This window comes from Dama dama, chromosome 27 (genome assembly GCF_033118175.1).
Source record: "Dama dama isolate Ldn47 chromosome 27, ASM3311817v1, whole genome shotgun sequence".
NCBI classification, from domain to species: domain Eukaryota; kingdom Metazoa; phylum Chordata; class Mammalia; order Artiodactyla; family Cervidae; genus Dama; species Dama dama.
This window is the reverse complement of record NC_083707.1, coordinates 56094853-56118679: the sequence shown is the minus strand read 5'-3', so window position 1 is coordinate 56118679 and position 23827 is coordinate 56094853. Positions and strand designations below refer to the sequence as shown.

Here is a 23827-nt window from a genome sequence, read left to right as displayed (position 1 = left end):
TTTGGGTCCCCCACTTCATACATCAAACTTGCACTGGTTATCCATTTTACATATGGTCATGTATATATTTCAATGCCATTCTCTCAAATCATCCCACCCTCTCCTTCTCCCACTGAATCCAAAAGTCTGTTCTTTATTATCTGTGTCTCTGCTGGCAGCTATTTTTATTAAAATATTTTTCTCCATCATTAAAAGGAAATTGGGGCTTCCCTGATAGTTCAGTTGGTAAAGAATCTGCCTGCAATGCAGGAGACCCCGGTTCAATTCCTGGGTCAGGAAGATGCCCTGGAGAAGAGATAGGCTACCCACTCCAGTATTCTTGGGCTTCCATTGTGGCTCAGCTGGTAAAGTATCCGCCTGCAACGCGGGAGACCTGGGTTTGATCCCTGGGTTGGGAAGATCGCCTGGAGAAGGGAAAGGCTACCCACTCTAGTATTCTGGCCTGGAGAATTCCATGGAATGTATAGTCCATGTGGTTGCAAAGAGTCGGACAAAGAGTGACTTTCACTTCCACGAGGAAATTGACATTATTAGTCTCTCTTCTCCTTTGTGAAACTTCCTAAGACTCCCTTATGATTATTGTTCTTACTCGGCTTCTTCATTGTGAACGTTGTAAGAGTCCCAGGTCCAGACTTCAGCGCTGCATTTGCAGCCCAGCCCTGCCCCTGGGGGGTGACCCTCCCCTAGCACACCACAAGGCGCCCTGTGTCTTTATCTTTTAACTGCCTGCCCTACTAGACCCTGCGCTCCTGGGGACAACACCTCACTCATCACTGTGCTCCCAGGGCCTAGTTAGCACCTGACACACAGTAGGTGTTCAATAAATGGTATCAAATTAATAAAATACAATTGCTTTTGGCCAAATCAGAAAAAAAAAAAATTAACATTCAGCTTATATATGTTTCTTTAGCATTCAGGCAGAAACTTTCCTCTCCAGTGATTAAACAACTGCAAACAAACGTGGACTGGCAGAAATTAAAGGGACTTAAGCAACTGAGGATGCCGGAGGAGACAGATTTTCGGCAAGGGAAGATATAGGCCCTTTAAACGCTGAATGATTTGCTAGCCTTAGATCCAGGAGGCTTATTTTCACAGTAGACACTGGTGTTACAAGGCTCGCTTTGCTAACCTTCAGTAATTCCTGATAAAACTGCTTCCTTGCTTCCACTAAGTGACAGATAAATGTCCATTTTTTGTTTAGACATTTCCTTAGAGAACAGTCGACTGGGAACCTAACAGCTACACGTATTTTTAACATCAATTAATTATACAAAAAAGATTTAATATATATAATTTTCAATAAAAAGAACATAAACCAGAATTAAATGTGGCGTGATGTTACAAAATTACTGTATTCTAACATGCCTAATCTATATCACAAAAAAATATGCATCTGTACAACATGCATATTAGATAAACTTTTTCCATGTGTTCATGATTTAACCCCTGGGTGGCATATATCAGAAATAGCAAAATGAAGAGACTAGGATATAAAATCTATTGTAAATATGAGGGAAGATATGGGAGGATGCAGAGTACAATTAATTCAGCAAACATCTGTTGAAATGCCAGGAAATATAAAAGGCATAATGATGCACTGCTTAATGCCACTGCAAATTCAAGGCTTTCCAGTGCAGTACACTCACTGAACTGAACAAAAGTTCAGTAAGGATATCACTGCGCTTATCTTGAAAAATGTTACATAACTATGCCTAACTGGTCGTTCTGTTTTCTATAAAAACAACTGCTAAAACAACTTCAACAGACATGAACACAGTTCCTACTGAACACATGGAGGTAAAAAAATTTTTTAACAAAAGTGTATCTCAAGCTATAAACATTTTGAGAACCAAAAACTACTTTAAAAGAAAAATAATCATGTGACTCCATTTTGACATTTAGGAAAAAAAAATCTTCATTTCCTAACAATAAATGCTCTACACATACAAGGAGCTTCCCAGCTGGTGCTAGTGGTAAACAACCTGCCTGCCAGCGCAGGAGACATAAGAGATGTGGGTTCCATCCCTGGGTCGGGAAGATCCCCTGGACGAGGGCATGGCAACCCACTCCAGCATCCCTGCCTGGAGAATCCCACGGACAGAGGAGCCTGGTGGGCTATGGGCCACAGGGTTACGAAGAGTCAGACATGACTGAAGTGACAGCACGCGTGCACACACGTACAAATGATTAGAATTACATGTCACTTATGCAACCTTGTTTATGAAGTGTTAACTGCTCTTGGCTTCTTTGAACTGCTCTTGTTCTCATAGGGAAATCACCTATGCTTAGTAGGAGAATATGCAAATACTGGCTTTCATATTAAAAATAAAAATATACTACGAAAAAGGTGGCATAAAGATTTCTATTGTTGAAAAGTGTATCTTCTCCCTCAAGCTTCCTAACTCTTCTTTTTGTAATATACAAACTAATTCTGGTGATGGGTATGAGAGCAGACATATTTAATAGATGCTATCTTTTACTCCTTTTTTTCAGTTTTGAGAAAACCTCTTCACAACCCAGTTTCAAGTAGTGGTTCTATTATAGTTGTGTTTTCTTAGTATAAACCGATTAAATTGTTTTAGAAAGTAAGCAGATATTAATTCATAACAGAGTTTCTAATTGGCTACAATCACTAACTCATCCTGCTCAAAACACAGTTTTAAATTATTTGTTACTAAAACTTTTTTCACTTTGCATGCTATAGAAGGCTTCTTTACCTGCAGATGGCTGGAAAACATTCCTGAAGACCTTTCTTTTTAACTAAAGATCCTTCGAGGCAGTACATAATGATGTCCATAACCTTTACAGAAAAGATACAAATTTAAAATTAGTTTCAAATACGTAATTTTCCATAATTTAAATTATTAACTTAGGCCTCATTTGCATGAAAATTCTAATTTTATTTTCATATTTACTTTAAAATTATAGTATACTTACTTTATACAATAGGCTATCCTTTCTCTTATCTGTGAAAACCATTTTTTAAAGAGAGCACACAGTAAAATAAAGAAACCAGACCTCTTTACTTGAAAGGCATTTCATGTTTTTATATATAGGATAGGTAGCTTTTATTTAAGCAAACTCTATATGTTCTATTTATAATGAAAGATACCAAAGAGATTATAACCTTTGAAAATTACTCTAAAACAGACCAATTTCATGTGAATGGTAAATGAACATAACAATTATTTTGATTCTTGAGGAAATTTAAATAAAGTCTTCAGAAATTATACAAAAGTTCATTCACTTTAGTTACCTTTCTTTCTTTTAGAGGTGTTGGAAATAAAGACGCTGATTTATATTACTACACTAGAATACTTAATTTAGGCTATGGATGTATCATATAAAACAGAATATTCTTAGGACTTCCCTGGTGGTCCAGTGGTTAGGACTCCATGCTCCCAATGCAGGGGGCCCGGGTTGCATCCCTGGTCAGGAACCAGATCCCACATGCTATGACTAAAGAACCCATGTGCTGTAACTAAGAGCTGGTGCAATTAAATAAATATTTAAAAGGAAAAAACAACAACAACAGAATATTCTTACCTCTACAAGAAGATCCACGACATCTGTGGGCATCTTTTCAATAAGAATTTCAATGACTCTCAGAATTTCCCCTTTCGCTCGGGCAAGAGTGGTGGTGTGCATATTCTGCTGAGACTGGGTGTTTGCGGCGAGAGCAGTGTGTCTGTGCACCTAGAAAACATTTCCAGGCTGTAGATAAGGTCGCTGCCTCACAGACTTTACATTTCTAGCTGCTGGGTTATTTTTCACTTACTAATACAACAGAAAGAAAAGTCAACAAGAACAAACGTCTTGCGGGTGGGTCAGGAGACACTTTTAATTGCAAAAGAAAGTACTTAGTACAATAAATACATGTATTTCCTAATGGAATTTTAGTTCCTGGGTATTACATGAGACTTTAACTGATTGTGACATTTTTAAAAAGAGACAAACTGAAGTTCTGCGAATTTTGTGTATTCGGCATTGAGGTGGGTAGCAATTAGGGGACGGTTGTTGCTGTTTAGTCGCTAAGTCCCGCCAGACTCTTTCTGCAACCCCCATGAGCTGGACCTGCCAGGCTCCTCTGTCCCTGGGATTTCCCAGGCCAGAGTACTGGAATGGGTTGCCAACTCCTTATCCAGGGATCATCCGAACCCAGGGATGGAACTTGTGTCTCCTGCATTGGCAGGTGAATTCTTTATCAATGAGGAAACGGCAATCCACTCCAGTATTCTTGCTGGGAAAATCCCAGGGACCGAGGAGCCTGGAAGGCTACAGTCCCTGGGGTCGCAAAAGAGTCAGACACGACTGAGTAACTGAGCGTACATGCTCCCGACTAACACTCCCTCAGTCTGGATACCATTTCCACACTATGAAAGTATCACGACATTGCTAATCAGCTAGACGCCAATATAAAGTAAAACGTTTAAAAAAATAAAAAGACTCATACGTAAATGGTGAAAATTAAGTTCAAAAACACAATTAATATAGAATACTTGCTTATTGTCTTTAAAGAAGCAGTTTAAGGTCTGGTATTTATAGGACTTGTATCTGGGCTGGACTGACGTAAGGCTTATTTAGTATAGTCAATATTATCTCTGCATATCCCACTGATATGAAACACTGGCTTAAAAAAATCCCAGGTCTAATAAATCTGTTCATGTATACATATATATACTTTATAAAAATATATACTATTCATAAAATATAGACATATATGTTTTAAATACAGTGGACTCTCACTGTAACACTGTGCATTATTAGAAAACAAAGCCCCTCCGCCTGCGAATCCATTTTAGACGTGAATTCAGAGTCCCACCGCCTCATAGAAACTCAGTCTGCTCTTAGGCCCTACCTTCCTCCCTTCTAGCTGTATTCACATCAGAAATTTTTGCTGCACGCCTATTAAGGATGGCTCTGGGGCAGACATAGGCCCAATAGGTTGTAGGTTATCAGGGCAGGCTCAGAGGTATTTATTTAGCATTTTAAAAATTCATCATAGCTACAGGAAAAAGAACTCAGGCAGAGGCCATGCCCCGCGGACACCAAGTCTGCACATTACTCATGCTGAAACGGAAGAAACCTTTAAAGAAAATTTAGGAGCTTATCTCCCTTGCCTTCTCTCCTACTACTAAGACCTACAGGAAAGACTCTATAATTGGTTCATTGTTCTTTACTAGTTTTTCAGTTAGATGTAGCCAATTAGTTAGAACACTAAGAATGTGGGAATCAATTGGCATTCAAGTCTTTATCTGTGACATGCCATAGGAAAAACAATTAGCAAGTTTATGACTTACATTTTTGTTTACAGTTGGAGAGCCAGTGTTACATAAGTTCAGTTTTGATTACAGGTAGATACCATGGATACCTTTAATAGATTTTTAATTTGAACCAGCCTGCTATATTTCAGATTGAGAAACTGCTGGCAAATATTTACAAGTGAATTAACTTTGAGAAGAGAAATGAATGCAAAAGCCCCAGTAACGAACGCACTGCCATGGAGTTCAGCATGTGGGCACACAGGTGCATGTGTGTTCATCCCAGTGCCAAATTATTAACTCGCTCTGTTCTAGAACAAACTGGAAGGATTATCTATGCACACGGAACCTCGGCTGACAAGGTGAACTCATTCCTCTCAATGAGGAGCCGGCGCCTACTGAGGAGCTGCTCGCACCTCTTTGGCGATGGTGGTGATGAACGCGGGGGGCCTGGCCGTGGCGATGAGGGAGAGGGCGTGCCGGGCCGAGCGGGCGGAGTCGGCGGCGGGGCTCAGAGGCAGCCCCGTTGTGATGCTAAACAGGGGTCAGAAAAAAAGGGAAAGAGAAAAGAAGCATTAGAAATATAGACTGAAAAGATTAGACACAGCTTATAATGTCAGTTCAAGGTCAATGGGAGCACTCAAACAGTTAGAATATAATGGACTTGCAACAATGAGCGGTGATTAGAAGTCAGGGTGTTCTGGCATCAAATACAAAATCGAATAATTAACCGTGAAGATTGAAAACAGTATGTGCATCTGTCCAAAATGTTAAAGACGCCTTGTTAACAAATTATCAGGAACTAGCTCTGCATACATATCGCTGAGCTCGGAGTCAGGGAAGAATGTTGCGAAGGGCCTTTTCATTTTTTTTTTCTTGAAAAAGTTAAAGGTAATATAAGGCCAAGTTAAAAGGCTGTATTTAAGGCCTATATCTGAGAGGAAGCAAAACTTACACCTGTCCATTAAATTATCAGAAGAACTGAAAATGACAAAATTATTTTTTAGTTTGTATTAATATATCCTCAGTTGTGCCAGTTTACCCCACACTCAACATTCTCAGAATTAAGTTACTAATTAGCGTGTTCTGCCCACAGTTATTCAGTATTGTTGCAAAAAATTGTGTTGACAGACACTTATTCTCTCTCTATAAAGAACATACACATAGCATTATACACGTACACATGGATATAGTCCAGGCTATACACAAGAATATGTACATGATGAAATAAATCTATCTCCTTATAGGATAGTAGTGCTATATATTCCTTTGCCACTCCTAAAGCATAAAAAATAATATTTTTCTGTTTGGAAGCTTCCATTATACTTTATATAGACTACTGTGGAAAGTATTAAGACTTTTCATTAAAACGTGGTACGTGATCCACACATCAACTATACCATAGGGTGTATTTTGTTACTCATTAACAGATCCGTTAACGGCTTCTCTCTCTAGCTAAATAACATTGATATTTAAATATCTGTATGAAATTATATTAAGATCTGTCCTGCTCCAATCAAATAAGTTTTTGTGCTTCATGTGTCAACTGACTTACCTTTACTAAAAATTTGTAAGAAGTTTGTAATTATCTCTGTAATTAATCTATGAATCATTATATTAACTTCTAGTTGAAAATAAAGAGGCATCACTTAGGCATTCCCATCACTGTTACAAGAAAGTAAATTGATTATAGAAAATTCTGCGCATTTTGTTGCAACTGCTACACTGCTTTAATCTTTGACTGGTACTGTACGTGTTTCTACTTCTTCCAAAAACCGCGGGCAGACACAGAGGAGAAACTCAGAGCAGAGGACGATGGAGAGCTGTCCTTTGACGTTCACCACAAAAAAGACAGATGTGAGCTAAGAACCAAACACCTACTGAACAATAACCAGAGGGGACCCGCTGGGGGGCGCATCTCCCCCAAGGACGACCCTGAGGCCCTCGGGACCCCAGGGGGCTGGACAGAGAGAGCGGCTCCGTAGGGAGGCTGTTTCTCTTCTGGACTGAGCTTTGCTATTGAGAATTCAGGAAAAGAAATGTTCACCATGTGAATAGTGTTGGGCTAGACTGCTTGCAAAATTATTGTAAAGTTCAGATCATGATTAGGCTGTTTTAAAAACTTCAAACTCCAAACTGATTTCAGATACTCTAGGATGTTTCATCAATGTGGATGAATGGGTGTTGATGACAATGAAATGCAAAGTGGTACGTTAACTGACTAATTCTAAACAAACCTAAATCAGCTTTCCTGAAGTGAATAAAATCACAGGATGTTGAGGCTGGAAAGACCCCCTAGCAGTCAGCCAGGGAGCAGGGGTGTCTGTTTCCAGGGGGGCCCGGCCCCGCTGGGGACACACGCAAGGAGGAGGAAGAACTGGACGAGGACCGAAGGTGGAGGTGGGGCTGCCCTGTGCTCCCTCAGGTCCTTCTGCATCTGCCCAGCACATCCCTGTAAGCCTGTGATACCAGCAATTTACACGGCAGAAATCAGGTCCAGGGAAGTTCAGTGAGGAGTCAAGGTAACAGTAACGTCTTTTAGGACGGCCAATCCCTGGAGAAAATAGACGGGGAGCGGCTGGACGACACCGTGCTTAACTGGGGGAATGGACTGGTAACATGGCTAAACTCACAGCTTTGGATAACTGGCTAGACTGCATCCCCGAGAGAGGTTTCTAGTGGTATATTAAAAGACATGGACCTTCGCTCTGCTTTATTCTGTATCAACAGCAGTCTGAATGAAGATAGGGGGTGCACGGTTACCCACTGCTGGGCAGATAAAAGTTGTGACAGAGAGCGACTGTACTAAACAGCAGAACAATGTCTCTAAAATGGCTGTATTAGAATACTGACTTCACTGGGTTGATGAGAAGAATGAATCAGCTAACAAGATGCAAAAACATCTAGTCCTGCATGTGACATATTACAGTTGTAACAGATGCTTCTTCTCACCAGAGAAATAGAAACAAAGAAAATGAGATCAACCTGCTGGTCACTGGTTTCACGTGAAAGGCTTAGTCATATACCACCCTTCCTCCTGCTCAGCAAATGACCTTGTGAATTTAGGGAAATTGGCAGACTTCTTACAGGAAGCGAAGTGGTAAAGTATGAGGTTAAGAAGAGAAGCTGTAGGGTAACAGGGAACGAAGCGAACCAAAGACATATCAGAGCGCCATCCACTGCCTTCCACGGAGGCTGGACCACCCAACGGTTGGTAGAGACGTCGGTGTGTGCATTTGAGGGATGCCTGTCCTCAGTGCCTGGCAGTCTGAGGCCAGGGCCTCAGGACGGAGACACAGCTATTGCTCCGGGGTCAGGGCTCTGTGGTGACCCTCAGAGTATCCACAGAGCACAAGCGGGTGGGTTGTGAGCGTGATAACAGAAAGGAGTCGCCCAGGCAACAGGGGAAGAAGAGAAACCTTGTCTCTCCCATCAACAGCCTCTTCGGTGCACCACTGCTACAGTAATCTTCCCAGAGCACCGGCTCCATTTCATGGTTAACCTGCTTAAAAAGCTCAGTGGGTCCAGTGCTTAGAAAAATCTTAAACTCCTCGGTTGGAGATTCAGACCCTCCATAATCTAGTTTCGCTAATTTATCACTCTGTCATCTGCACGCCCATCCTCCCGAGGCCAGACTAATTTCAAAGCTGGTCCCTAAAACTCATTCCTTTTCAATCGCAGTATTTTGCTAATGCTTCTCCACTACCCCTCTTCCCCACTGGCCTACTCTCCTCCCTCCGCTCTGTTCAACTCCTGTGGAAGCCCACGTGGTATTCTGCAATTGCTAGAGCACTCAGTGACCGTCTACTGAAACAAAAACAACCAGTGACAAAACCTGTTTATGCTGGGTCCTGAGCGCCGACTCTCATTCTGAATTAGCTTTGTATTGTGAACCAACACACAGACTGGGACCGCGCCTTCTAGTCCTGTGTATCCCCTTGTCCCCTCCACTGATGTACCTAGTGCAGCCCTTGGTCATAATGGTAGCTCAATAGCTATGCACTAAATGAAGTTACCTGGTAAATTCAGCAGGAAAAAAAAAATCACTTAAGCCAGTTATTTGACTGAATTGACCAGGCAATGAAGTCAAAGTAATTGATCTGGTAGTCCCAACAGACAAAGTCTAATTCTGCATGTAGTTATCTTGAAAATCAAAAGTGGGCTGGGTGTGTGATATATTATAATGTGAGATTCTAACTGAACAAGGAAGGATCATACTATCAGAGGCTTGAAACAAAAGGGGGTGTCTGTCTTATTCTGGAATCTGTACATAAACACAGAACTCCGTCTTTTTGCCTGATCCAGCTCTTCTGGCTGTTATGCAGATCATCTGTTATATAGGTTTATAGGATGGGTCTTGGTTTCAGTCTTTATTCTGAAAAATATGATATGCCACACTCCCTGTTTTACTCAGCATTTCAGAATATATATCCAATACAAAATACCAGAGATGAAAGATATTATAGATAAAAACCATGAATAGAAAAAGAGTCCACTCAGGCCAAGCTCATTTCTTACCTGACTACTCATTAATCCTGTTCTAATCCTTACCCCATGGAGGTAAATGCTTTTTTAAAGTTACATGTAAGACCACTTCAGTTAAACGGCACTTCCTACAATTGTCAGACTTCCCCATCTATCAAATTAAGGAATGCTGTAGGGGAATGTTCCAGGGGGAAAAACACTTTAACTTTCACAGAAAAACCTGCAAATCATAGTCAAGATCGTTATGGACTGAAAGCTTGTATTTCCCTAAAATTCATATGTTGAAGCCTCAGGACTCAAGATGATAGTGTATGGAGCTGGGCCTCTAAGGAGATAATCAGATAAGGCCACGACGGTGGGGCCCTTGTGATGAGATTAGGGGCCTTAGGAGAGACACAAGAGTGCTTGCTCTGTCTCTGTGCTTCCAATCTTGGCCACAAAGAAGTCATATTAGGACAAAGCAAGATGGCAGCGCCTAGCAGCCAAGAGAAGGGGCCTCAGAATGAGGTCTCTACAGCATCCTGCTCTGGAATCTCCCAGCCTTCAGGACTGCGAAAACTACGTGTCTGTTGTTTAAGTAACCCAGTCTACCTGCTTTGTTGTGGCAGCCTGAGTGACCAAGACGAGCAGTAAGCTCCCCTCTAAATCAAAGACTAAAATTACTTCGTAAATGCATAGTTACATGCCATCTGGGAGCCCCTTCCTACCCCTTCCTGGTAAAATAGGTGTTATTAACAACTGTCTTAAATGCAATAACAAATCAGCAACTCCTCTTTGTCATGTGGGACCTGAATCTGATAAGTCACAGGTGGCACTAATTTCCTAAACTCAAAGGTAGTAATTCCTCCAAGAAGTGCTTATACTTTAGACACACTTCCTATATGCTCTATACGTTTACAATGATCAAAGTCTATGCCAGCATGATTTAGGTAAGTGCATGTGTGAGAGTCACTCAGTCGTGTCCAACTCTTTGTGACCCCATGGACTGTAGCCTGCCAGGCTCCTCTGTCCATGGGATTCTCCAGGCAAGAATATTGGGGTGAGTTGCCAATCCCTCCTGCAGGAGATCTTCCCAACCCAGGGATTGAACCCAGGTCTCCCGCATTGCAGGCAGATTTAGATAAGCGGTTTCCTCTAATTACAAACTTTCTATTCAGAATAAATGTCATGTGAATAGGAAAAATAATTTAAATATGGAAGCCTAAAGCACCTCAGTGTTTGTATGATGTGTTCTCTACTCTCTGGCCCTCAAATCGAAAAAACATGCTCAAGATTTGAGTTAAGATGTCAGTTCTTTTTTTCCAACTCTATTTCATATCATTCAGAAAGAATCTTTCTAACATAAAGGACTTATCTATGCTATCAAAGCATGTGTGGTTTCCAGTGACTGTATGTTTCTTTCTTGAAGTCTGGCAACTATGAATGTTCCAGAAAAGCAATGGGCTTGGTGGAGTTCATCCACACCCGTCCATCACAGCAGTGTGAGGTAAGAGTCTGGCACTTTCAGCCTCGGGGTCGGCCCTGGTCTCCTTCAGAGTAAAGGTCGGCAACGTGGATTAGGACAGCTAGAATCAGAATCACACCGCTCAGCACATACCAGAGCACGAGGATCCTTCTGTACTTTAATACATAAAAAGGGAGGGTTAAAAAAAAAAAAAAGGGAGGGTTTTCTACTGTTTCTAACACTTTATCCATATGTTCATAACCATGCTGATCTAAAAAATCATGGATTTATTAAAAAAAGATAGTACTGTGTATGTTTCTATTTTTTTTCAGAGTTAGCAAGGGATGGGGCAACCTATGATTTCAATGAGGTGCAGCTTCCATGTTCAGTTAAACAGTTCGTCATGAATAAAAAGCCCGTGATTATTCATTTTAAAAATTCCTCTCATGAGATTATAGCTGTGGATGACTCATTAAACAAAGGGTGACATAACCATGTGGTATGGGAGCAGTAAAACGAGAACTGGGAGACCTAAGTGATGGTCTTAGCCCTCACAGAGCTGGTGTAACCTCAGATAAGTTGTTTCATCTCTACAACTTAATTTTACTTAATAAATATTAAGGGCAGTAGGTTGCATGCTGCTGAGGAAGAGTTTTGTTTCTAAAATTCTAGGACTTCATTAAATGCTTATTGTAAATGACAATGCAAAGTATATAACAGGTGCTTGAATACATAAGAATAAACACATATACAAGGCCCGAACAGCCAAGGGGCTTACTGATATCTAACTAGATCCCTGGAGAAGGGACAGGCTACCCCCTCCAGTATTCTTGGGCTTCCCCGGTGGCTCAGCTGGTAAAGAATCCGCCTGCAATGTAGGAGACCTGGGTTTGATCCCTGGGTTGGGAAGATCCCCTGGAGAAGGGAAAGGCTACCCACTCCAGTATTCTGGCCTGGAGAATTCCATGGAGTGTATGGTCCGTGGGGTCGCAAACGGTCAGACATGACTGAGCGACTTTCACTTTTAATTTCCAGAAGGCACAAAATTCTTGATGAAAATGATTTTTAAAATCTGAAACCTCTGAGTTGATCTCTTGTAAGTCTTTTTCATGTTGTTACTGTTGAGTTGCTTAGTTGTCTCCAACTCTTTTGCAACCCCATGGACTGTGGTCCGCCAGGCTCCTCTGTCCATGGGATGTCCCAGGCAAGAATACTGGAGTGGATTGCCATTTCCTCCTCCAGGGGATCTTCCTGACTCAGGGATCAAACCCACATCTTCTGCACTGGCAGGCAGATTCTTTACTATTGAGCCAGCAGGGAAGCCCAAGTTTCTTTTCATTGGTAGGTTTAAGGTGGTTTTAAATTGAGTGCTCTGTTGGTCTTTAATTCTCTGGGTGTACTGACACAGTGGTGGGAGCGTGGCTTTTGGTATCAGCAAGACCTGGGTTTGAACCTCACCTTTTCCATTGACCACAGTGTTACTGAGGACAAGAGAAAGCCCCTCTCTGAGAGTCATTTCATCATCTTTTGTAATCATTTTTACAGTCTTTTAACAAAGAAAAAGGTAAAACCAATCCTCTCTTTGACCCCAATTCTATTCCCAAGAGATGACGAGGAAGGCAATTATGTTCAAGTTTTTGATGGGAGCGTCCCAGGGTTTAAGTTCTGTAAGAAATTAATGAATAAAATTACCTAAACAAGAACGTTTCCTTTCACTTTCCTGCGTGTGGAGCTGCTCGCCAGCCTCTCCAGCATGCACCTATGCTGTCCCGCCTGTCCCCTCCTCTTTCCACAATCACTGAGTCACTGTATCACTGAAATGAAGATTCATCTGACACTCTTCTTTGGGTGCTGTCTGGGTGTCCCGCTATGATTTATCAGCCATGCTCTGAATGTCCATACCATTTACTCTCCTCCTTCCTGTAAGATCTTCTCTTTCTTGTAAAACTGCAAGGGCCCTCAAGGATCTTGGTCTCACGCTACTTTGTCACTACATATAGCACCTAACACTGTCCCTTCCATAGATGCTTGCTTAGCTAATAAACACAGCTTAAAGTTTGGTGAAATGTTTGAAAACAGTAGAAAACAGCTGGTTTTATTTTGATTCCAAAGATGTAAGATTTTAAAGTCCTATTTCGAAATTAAAAACCTTAATTCTGGGAAAATGCTCTATTCGTCTTGAGCCATATATAGCTTTTCAGAAGCCCTCTCAGGGGTCCTCTCTGACAGGGGATGCTGATGCAGGGGACCGAGGGAAGGACAGAAACTCCCATCACGTGTGTCCTTCAGAAGTCGGCAGCAGCCTGAGCGAGTTGCCCTGCCGGGAACCCCCTCCATACACTCACAAGAGTTGGAATAAAGAGGGAAGCACTCTTGTATTTTTTTTTTTTTTCCCCTTTTTAAAAAGAGAAGACTAACATAAAGGATTCCTCATAAAGCAAGCTTAAGATCACAGTCAGGAGCGAGGCGGCCGGGTGCCATTACCGTGCGTGTAGTTAGGCAGACACAGGAGGGGCAGCCCGTGGGCACTGGGAGGGAAAGATGCCCAGTCACCCCCGCTCTCTGCTTCGCCAAATCTCAGTCCTTCTGCAGCCTGTACCAAGGGTGTCAGGGATGGAACAGGCCATTTTCAATCTATATCTTGTTACAGATTAATAAGCAAACATTTTCTTGCTTATTATGCAATTTATCACAATGAAAATTACACTGAACTCCTCAAGGCTACATGCTGATACGTTCATTTATTCAGAGCTGTGTGGAGAGAGTTATACTAACCTTCATGACAGAAAAGGATGTAAAAGCAAGATTTAAATTACCTACTGAGAACCCAAGCATTAGTGTCTGTGGACGTACTCCATGTAGATAAAGCACGGCACATCGTTATGTTTGCTGATATGAGCTTCGTGTGAACTTATTTAAACACAAAATAAAATATTAACTGGTTAGCCTAAAATAAAAACCTATCACTTCTCCCAGGCAACAAAACAAGACCACATAATTATTGAAATTGTGTTTGGATCAGATTTGAAATAGGCTATAAAATTCAGTTGAAGCGAATTCTGGACAATCAAAAATATTAAAGGCTTCTCAAGGTAACCAGGAGGAGAAGGCAATGGCACCCCACTCCAGTCCTCTTGTCTGGAAAATCCCATGGATGGAGGAGCCTGGTAGGCTGCAGTCCATGGGGTCTCGAAGAGTTGGACACGACTGAGTGACTTCACTTTCACTTCTCACTTTCCTGCATTGGAGAAGGAAATGGCACCCCACTCCAGTGTTCTTGCCTGGAGAATCCCAGGGACGGCGGAGCCTGGTGGGCTGCCGTCTATGGGGTCGCAGAGTCGGACACGACTGAAGCGACTGAGCAGCAGGGTAACCAGGAGAGCTGAGGTAACAGAAGCCGCTCTGCTGACTCCGGGAAGGTGTCAACCACAGCTGCGGCCAAGGGGAGGATAGAAGATTGAAATACATGTCGGGCTTTGCGCAAAGGCCAGCTGCCTCTTACGGCTACTGCCAACTCCTGGGCGCATCGTCCCTCCTACTCCTTAAAGTCAACCAAGAACCTTCAGGCCTCCTGTGTTCAGAAATTACCGTGGTTGCCATTATGTGGAAGTGTTCCTTCTAGAAATGGGTGTCTCTTTAGCTGTCGAACACCGGGACAATGACAATGGCGTCACCATCCACACCCCCCGCCCAACATCAGGCGGCAACATCCATCCAATGTCTTGATATGTGCTAAGTGCTCTTCTAAGCACTTGACAAATACAAACCCACCGACCACCAGTCTTATGATGCAAGTGTTTACTTAGCCCCAACTTGTAGACGGAACTGAGGTGAGAGGTGAAATAATCTGCTGAAGGGCATTGAGCGAGGAGACACAGAGGTGAGGTTCAGGAAGCGTGGCGGTGGGACAGGAGGTGAGGGGGGAGGGCAGCTGCTTAGGTTTGAGATGAATTCCCCTCCCCGACTCGGCAATCTTGGGACATCGAAACGGGGATGCCCAGCCTGAGGACAAAGTCACGGCGTCCTAGTCAAGCCTCAGCTGCTGCTCTGGTGTCCACTTCTGAGCACAGAGCAGGCAGCGGAAAGACAGGCCCAAAGCATGGATGTGGAGAGGCAGCCATGGAGAAAAGGGCGGAGAACTCTAGTTATTTTAAAGGCTAATAATGATAAAAATGAAATGTCGTTCACTGAAAAAAAATCAAGAGGTGGTAACAGTTACAAGCAGACCTGGAAGATACTATAAGTTCAATTCCAGAGCATCACAGTAAAGCAAGTATCACAATAAAGCAAATCACGTGAAATTTTTAGCTTCTCAGCAAGCATATAAAAAGTATGTTTATACTACACTATAGGCTATAAGGACACAATATTATCAAGTATTTCTTAAAATGTATATACCTTAATTTAAAAATACATTATTGCTAAAAAGGTCACAAAAGTTATAAAAATAACATCAAAGATTACTGACTTCAGATAACCATAACAAATATAATAATAAAAAAGCCTGAAATATCACTAGAATTACCAAAACAAGACACAGAGTCATGAATGATCAAATGCTGTTGGAAAAATGGTGCCAAAAGATTTCCATGATGCAGGGTCAGCATGAACATCTGAGTTGTAAAAAGAAAAAAAAAAAAAAAAAAACACAAAAACCCAGTATTTGCAAAACACATTAAAGCTATGCACAATAAAACAAGATCTGCCTGTACACTGAGAAAGGCATCATGAGACAGATGGGAATTCAAGAATTCCTACCACTAGTCACTCTCACTAGGATGACTATACTTGAAAAGCAACAACAAAAGCAGAAGACAGGTGATGGCAAGGATGTGGAGAAAACGGACTCCTGCACACTGCTAGCACACGTATAAACCTGTGTAGCTACTGTGGAGAACTGCTTGGTGATTCACCTTAATAGGTTACACACAGAATTACCATGTGACCCAGCAATTCCACTATCAGGTCATCTACTTGAGAGAAATCAAAGTAGCTGTTCAAACAAATACATCTACATGAATTTGCATTTTCATAGCAGCTCTATTCACAACAGTGGAATAGAGTAGAAACAACCCAAACAACCACCAATGGACAGAGAAATAAAATGTGGTATATCAACAGAATGGAATATTGCTCAACCATACAAAGAAACAAAGGACTGAAAAGAGGCTGAAACATGAGCGACCCTTGGGATCATTATGCTAAGCGAGAGAAGTCAGACACAAGAGGCCACATACTATATAACTCCATCTATGTGAAACGGCCACGACAGGCAACCTCACAGAGACGGGAGACCGTCAGGGGCCACTGGGAGGAGAGAACGGGAAGTGACTTCTCAATGGACGTGGAGCTTCCATCAGGTGACCACGCCTGGGAACCAGGGAGTGCTCGTGACAGCATAACTGCAATGCAGTCAGTGTCACTGAACTGTATCCTTCAAGAGGGACTCAGTGGTCAATTTCATATTCTATGTGATCTACACCATCAAAGCGAAACAAAAAAGACCCTCCAGGAAGCCAGAGGATGGGTTCTCAACACTAACTTTTAATGCCGGCCTCAGTTTCATTTTAGGAACTGTCTCGGCTCCTCCTCCTTGCCTACTGCTCTCTTCCCGCTTCCCTGGACCACTGCAACCCCCTGAGGGCTGATTGTCTACTGTGTGCAGATAAAGCCTCAATAAAGTAGGTCTAAAAATTAACATGAGGGCAAAGGAGTAATTTCCCCAACAACTGGGCCATGTATTGTATCAGTACAACATTTTGAGCAACCATATGTATTATTTTCCTTATATATGACATGTTTATGCTATTATTAGCTGATAATATCTCAAAGTGCAATAAAAATAAAGTTAAAACTATGTCACAGATAAATCCTTCACTGGCTTACAGCTAAAGCTCAATTGTATTAAAATTACAGAGACGTATCTCCCTTTCATTGTCTACTTCCAAAATTTCATATCTTGAGATACTGGTCTATTTTTTTTGTCCATTAAAAATGCCCCCCAAAGATTATATTTATAAATTTAAAAATTATTTAAAAAATTATAATCAATGACCTCTGCTAAAACGAAACAAAACCAACAGAAGCCAAATGCACTGGGATGGAACACCTACTTGGCAAGTTGTTTCTCAGCATCAGCACAAAGTTCGAGAAGCCCCATGAGGACGGCAGACACATCCATGTAGGGCTCCCAGACGGTGAAGCCACGTCCAATCAGGTCAATGGCTGTTCTGCGGATGGTACTGTGTGGAGGAAGCTTAGGGCTTGGCGGCTGCAGCAGAAGAAATGTCAGGGCCTTACCTAAAATGACAAAAGAAAAGACAGACCGATAAATGAATTTTCCTTGTGATGTTTTCTTTGAACTATATTTTCAAAATGTAAACCACTTTGGATTTACTTTTTTTAATTGAAAAGGGGTATCGAATAGTAAGACTATAAAAGATCTCAAGTTTACAGTTCGCTTAACCATGTACTTTAAAGGGAGTATCAAAACCATCTTTAAATCACATCACTGTATAGCATACTGGTTAAAGGGACAGAGTTTTCAGATTCAACAGAGTATTAACCAGTTTGATAACTTACTAGGGGGTTAGACTTAGGAAGATACTCAGTGAACCTCAGTTTCCTTATCTGTGAAATGGGGATCATAATAGCTACTGCAAAGGACCAGAGTGTTAAATGAATTAAAAACATACAGAGTGTACTGCCAAGGGTTACACTGGCATGTGTTCCATGAAGGGCAACCAGGGCTCATTCTGAATAATAGGTTGAACTTGTCTGTTTCCAAAATTAAGAACATAGCATATGAAATTTAATTTACTGCACTCAATAAATAAAAGCATTTGCTCACTTTTAGGTTATAGCCAATTGTTAAATGAGAATGAATTGAAATGGCGGTAAATAGAAGGATGGCCTCCCTGTTGGCCTCATGGTAAAGAATCCACCTGCAATGCAGGAGACACAATATTGATGCCTGGGTCGGGAAGATCCCCTGGAGAAGGAAATGGCAACCTACTCCAGTGTTCTTGCCCGGGAAATCCCATGGACAGAGGAGACTAGCGGGCTACAGTCCATGGGGTCGCAAAGAGTCAGACACAACTTAGCGACTAACAACGACACACAGCCAAGTCCCCAACAGCTCTGGCGGGGCAGCTTCTACCATTTGGGGAGGCATCAAGGGAAGCAGAGAGGAAAATGACCTATTTAACACACACATTTTAAATCTACTAGTGAGTGTCTGTTTTTGTTTTTGTTTTTTCAATGATCTGTTTTGGAGTTATAAAGACATATAGATGTTAAAATTCCACATCTGTCTCTAACAAGTTATTCCCAACAAAACATGTAAAGATGAGAAGATAAAGAGGATTTCTAAGGTAAACCGCCTGATTTCTAGCCTTGTTGATTAATAACATGCTTATGACTTGGAAGTTACCAGCAATACTGACACTTATGTTCTGAAGATATCTCAGGATTCAAATTTCTGTATCATATATTCTTTCTGTTGGTACTAAACAACCAGATTTTTTAAAAAATGGTTTATATGATAATAGTAATGGGGGAAAGGTACATTTATTCCTTTTCAACTTGTATTCTGTAATTTAGAGTTTATTTAACTTATGACTCCATATGACTTAGGTGCTACGCAATATGGACCAAGGTGATAAAAAAGCTAAAATTAAGACAATGATAGTACTTTCTCTATTGACAGAAAAAAAAAAAAAAAACTTGTGACAGAACTTTATGAATTTTAAGTTTATCACTCAGAACTTTTCTAAAATCTCTCTCACCCAATTTCTAAAATTGGGTGTACCCAATAAAGGTTGTATTTTAATGTGTACAAGATGGAATCTAATTTTGTCCAAAAGCATACATTAACTTATTTTACATAAGCGCCCCGCTGTTCTATAGTCCAGGAACATTACCTCTCTGAGAGAGCAAGGTGGAGAAGGATGCCACCATCTGCCACTATGACTGAGTCTTTTGTAAAAGGCTTTCCCAGTGGCAGCTTTAAGAAGTTTAACACATTGGCTTGATATTCATTCAAGACTTTTCACAATTTGGTCCCAACCCTTCCATCTCAAGATTCCTGTAAGAACTATTTACAGAGTATTGCTACAGTATGTTAAGTGCTGGGGAGACAAAAGAGAACAAGACTCAGTTTTTTTCAAGGAAATTCATTCTAGCTCAGGATACAGGTGAGCAAACAGGCAATCTGAATATATCACGAAGAGTGTTAAAATATTTATAAGCTCAAGGTATCAAGACAGAATTTAACAGGAGCACTTAATCTGATCTTAGGGATACAAGAAGGGAAAGGTGAGCTGAATATCCAAACCTAAAGGCTAAGTAGGACTTAGTCACTCACGGGAGAGGAGTATGGAATAAAAAATATTGTAGGCAGAAAGAAGAGCATGTCTAAAGACCAGGAGATGAGTGGGAACGTGGCCAGACCAAGTGGTTACACACAGTTCAGCAGGGCTGGGAAATTTGTCAGAGGAAAGGGAAAGGGTTGGGCTGATGGGCAAGAGGGAGAAGAGGAGGAAGGGGATGAAACATAACAGAGAGACATGAGGCAGGACGCGCTCTGAGAGCCTGGTCACAAAGGGCATCACGTGCCATGCCAAGAGTCTGCTTATTCTGCTGACAATGGGGAAACACCGGAAAGTTCTGAGTGAAGGAGAGGTTAGATTTTTAGGAAGGGGCAAGACCTACCGCCTCTTAAATTCTGATCTACTTATCCCCAGCCAATTGGATGAATTAGAATCACAGCATTTTCCCGTCGAAAAGATCTTAGAAAACAATGATCTGTCCCCATGTTGTAGATGAGGTAACTGGACGGCAGGGGGTTCGCTGCAGCCCCTGTGGCCCAGGCCACGGGCGATGGGACCAGTATACATCTCTGAACACAACTTACGTCTTTACAACCATGTGTTATTCATGACACACTACCAAAACAGAAGATGAAACAAATGATGTTTTATCTTTTCTCACACAATGAAAAGGTTGCTATTACTGGTTCAACGGCTAAATACAGCTATACCAAGTCCTCACTGTCTCGACCGTCTTAGCTGTATCACGTCCACTAAATGGTTGATGACATATCCAGTACTGCACCCGCCCTCCCAGCAGGAAGAGGGTGTCGGCAATTTGATCTCTGGTTCCTCTGCCTTTTCTAGAACCAGCTTGAACATCTGGAAGTTTACGGTTCACGTATTGCTGAAGCCTGGCTTGGAGAATTTTAACAAACAACAATATGGCATCTTTGGTATTTATTCCAAAGTTAATTAATTCCAAAATTAGTCCAAAGTTAATTTTATTACTTTTTCACATCTGCTAAATTAGTAAATTCCCTGGGTTATATGAAATTTTCATTAAAAAGCTTTTTTTTTCCTTCACATGAGTTTTATCACTATGATTTATAAATTCAGTAAGTACTTAATACATAATTCTTGCTTTGGCAAATACTGAAAATTACTTTATACAGTGTGCACCCAGCATGGACAGTAAAATTATGCACAGAACACAAATTTCCAAGAATCTGCTACAAACCTGTGCTGGTCTATGTCCAAGTTTTATAAATAATGTAATGAGTGTTTTTTTCATAAAGCTAAATTTATTCAGTTTAAAAGAGTGATTATTCTAAGGTTATGTACTTACTGCTTTTTTGGTGAATAATTTTTTTTATATAAAATGATATAGATAGTGGTATTTTTTAATGTTTGCACTCAGCAAAATAAAACAAAGTTCTGCTAAATACTCCCAAATTTTATTTTTGGAAGTTTTACTGGCCCATGATATCAGAGGGCTTTCCAGATGGCTCAGTGGTAAAAGAATCTGCCTGCCAGTGCAGTAGAAGCAAGAGATGCAGCTTCGATCCCTGGGTTGGGAAGATCCCCTGGAGTAGGAAACGGCAACCCACTCCAGTATTCTTGCCTGGGACATTCCATGGACAGAGGAGCCTGGCGGGCTACAGTCCATGGGGTTGCAAAGAGTCAGACACAACTGAACATGCCCGAAAGGATGATCTCAGCAAGTTTTGAAAAAACTGCTGGTTGTTATAACTGCTGTTTGTACTGTCCCAAGGAACTGCATGGTCCTTCCCCATTCTAAGAGTCACAGCTGAGAAGTCCCATTACTGGCCACTGACTTTTCACAGAGACTGCCAAGAGGTTCCTAACTCAACTTGTTACAGGATGGAATTCAGCATTATTCAAGTCAACCTGTGACCATATTCATGGCAGGGTTATCAGATGACTAGTCTTTCTTACCAGTAAGACGGGTACAGAGTACAGACACTATGGCAGCTTTATGGTGGGAATTAAACACGCAGCACCCTCCGCCCCACTCCATCACCACTCTGTATGTCTAGCCAAATGTGCAAATGAACTACAAAATGCAGACTGGCTCAGAACACTGGCAAGAAATCAAATCAAGACAGAGCCCCTTAAAAAGCAGAAAGCACTAAAATCCAGCATTGGATAAATCACAATTAACTTAGACCCTCCAGCTGTTGAGAAAGTAATTCTGTTGTCATGCAGTCAAGAGTAATAACAATAGCTCATATTTTAGTGCTGCTTTATCTCAAGCTGTTCTTTTAAAAAGTGTTCCTACTTTAATCTTACCTTTTTTTTTTTAAAGTGCTACAGAGGCACAATGCTGCAAGAAAATATTTACACTTTGCTGTAACAGCAACACGCTAAAAATGAGAAAAGGATTGACACAGAGATAGCAAAATAAAGCCTATGTAAGCTATGGGTATAGCCATATACTATGGTTAACTTGTTACTCTGGCAAGATGATTGCTGTCCTGTCATGAACTGACCAAGGAAAAATGCCAACTTAAAACATTTTTACCCTATCTGGCTGGTTATGATGACCAGCTCTTTCAAAAGATTAACAATACAAGTCATAATACACACACACACACACACACACACACACACACTGAGGCTGTTACTTAGGAAGAAATAATGAATTTGCTTTATGGATTATTCTTCTATCCTTATCACAAAATGTAGGCTCACTTTATTAATGTACTCTACATTTAATAAATAACTATTATAAGACAACCCTATTAATTATAAAGAACTATAGCTATATATTTCTATAAGCATCAGGTATCATTTTCAGCATCATTTGATAATAAATAACACTTTTATATTATTGATTCTATTCCACTTTTTCCCCTTTCGCGTTTCTAACACAAGTATAGAAATTGAACTTGATTGTACCCTGAGCTCTCTGTAGCACAAAGAACAACGTTAGCACACTGTTCAAAACATAATGAAAAAAAATGACTTATTTTATTCACTTAAAACACACAGGCACACAGTTAAACACATTAACAAAACATTTTTAATGCTAACTCAAATCTTTATTTTCATATAACCACAGATTCTACTAACACGACATGTTCATGACACAAACATGAAGTGTGTAATAATTTTTGAACCCAGTTTCTATTTGTGCTGAAATGGCACTAAATAAGAAAAGATCATTTAAAAAGTTTAAAAATCAATGATATTTTTCCCAGTTTTGCATTTGAAAGTTTTCTTTTTTTTGGACTACGTTTTCCCCTACATGCTCCTCTTGAAGCATGAAGGTCTCACAGTTCTGCAGCCAGCTGTCATAAGCCCTCTAGCAACTGGTACTACCCAATGAAGAAGGCACTGGTAACTGAAGAGGCTGAAGCAGGAAACGGGGAAGGACCACGCAGAAGAACGGGGTGGAGGGGAGACCTCAACTACCAAGTGCCTGCCTGCTGGGGTCAAGGGAACCTGGATATTATGGCAGAAAATGTTTATAGGAAACCAGGGGCTACAGGGAGACATTCTAAGAATTAGCAATTAAAATAGAAGCCACAGTCAAACTATGCTTACCAAGAGAGAATGAGATCTTCTTACTGGAATTATTATAAAACCAAAGCATTTCGGAGAATTTTCTAAGAGCCCTTAGAGATCACTGACAATTATTGCTATTGTCCTGCTGGTAGGCAATATATGGAACCATTTTCTTGGGTTTGGGTCTCTCTTTGGCTAGTTAACTGGAGAAGGAAATGGCAACCCACTCCAGCATTCTTGCCTGAAGAATTCCATGGACAGAGGAGCCTGGTGGGCTATTGTCCTTGGGGTCACAAATAGTCGGACACAACTGAGTAACTGAGCACCCGGCTAGTTAATAGGCCTAGTTTAGAAAGACTGGTTCATCATACTTAAAAGAAAATAATTAATAAAGAAATGGCCACTAACCTCTTCAGCTCTGAAGAGTACAGAAGGGGAAAGAAAAAAAGGTCGTATTTAAAAAATGTACTAATTAATAGCTCAATTACAAGAACTTCCTGTGGGAGAACATATTATATGCACTTTAAACCAGATGAATTTATGATGATTTGTGCCATTACAATGAGTGCAAAATGAATTAATAATGATTGGCCACTTATTTCAAAGTATAACCAACTGAATGAAGCCTTTTCCCACTTGCTAATGTCCATCAAAGAACCAGGATGGCAGAGTGCCATCTAGAATTCTATTCCTTGGCTTTATACAGGTACATGATTTGATTAAAAATAATCCCAGTACAGTGTGCATTATTCATGGACATAGAATAATAAACACTTCTATAATGAGAGGCTTTGTAT

At 41.0% G+C, this 23827-nt stretch overlaps 1 protein-coding gene across 1 annotated transcript in view; it reads right to left on the bottom strand.

Annotated features, from left to right (window-relative positions):
• Positions 1–23827, bottom strand: part of WDR7 (WD repeat domain 7) — a 336383-nt gene that overhangs the window by 84414 nt on the left and 228142 nt on the right. The window contains exons 21-24 of the mRNA XM_061131100.1: positions 17304–17490; positions 5678–5795; positions 3547–3696; positions 2718–2800 (exon numbers count right to left, since the gene is read on the bottom strand). Of these exons, the coding sequence (XP_060987083.1) occupies positions 2718–2800; positions 3547–3696; positions 5678–5795; positions 17304–17490 (538 nt within the window). The remainder of the gene's footprint in view (positions 1–2717; positions 2801–3546; positions 3697–5677; positions 5796–17303; positions 17491–23827) is intronic.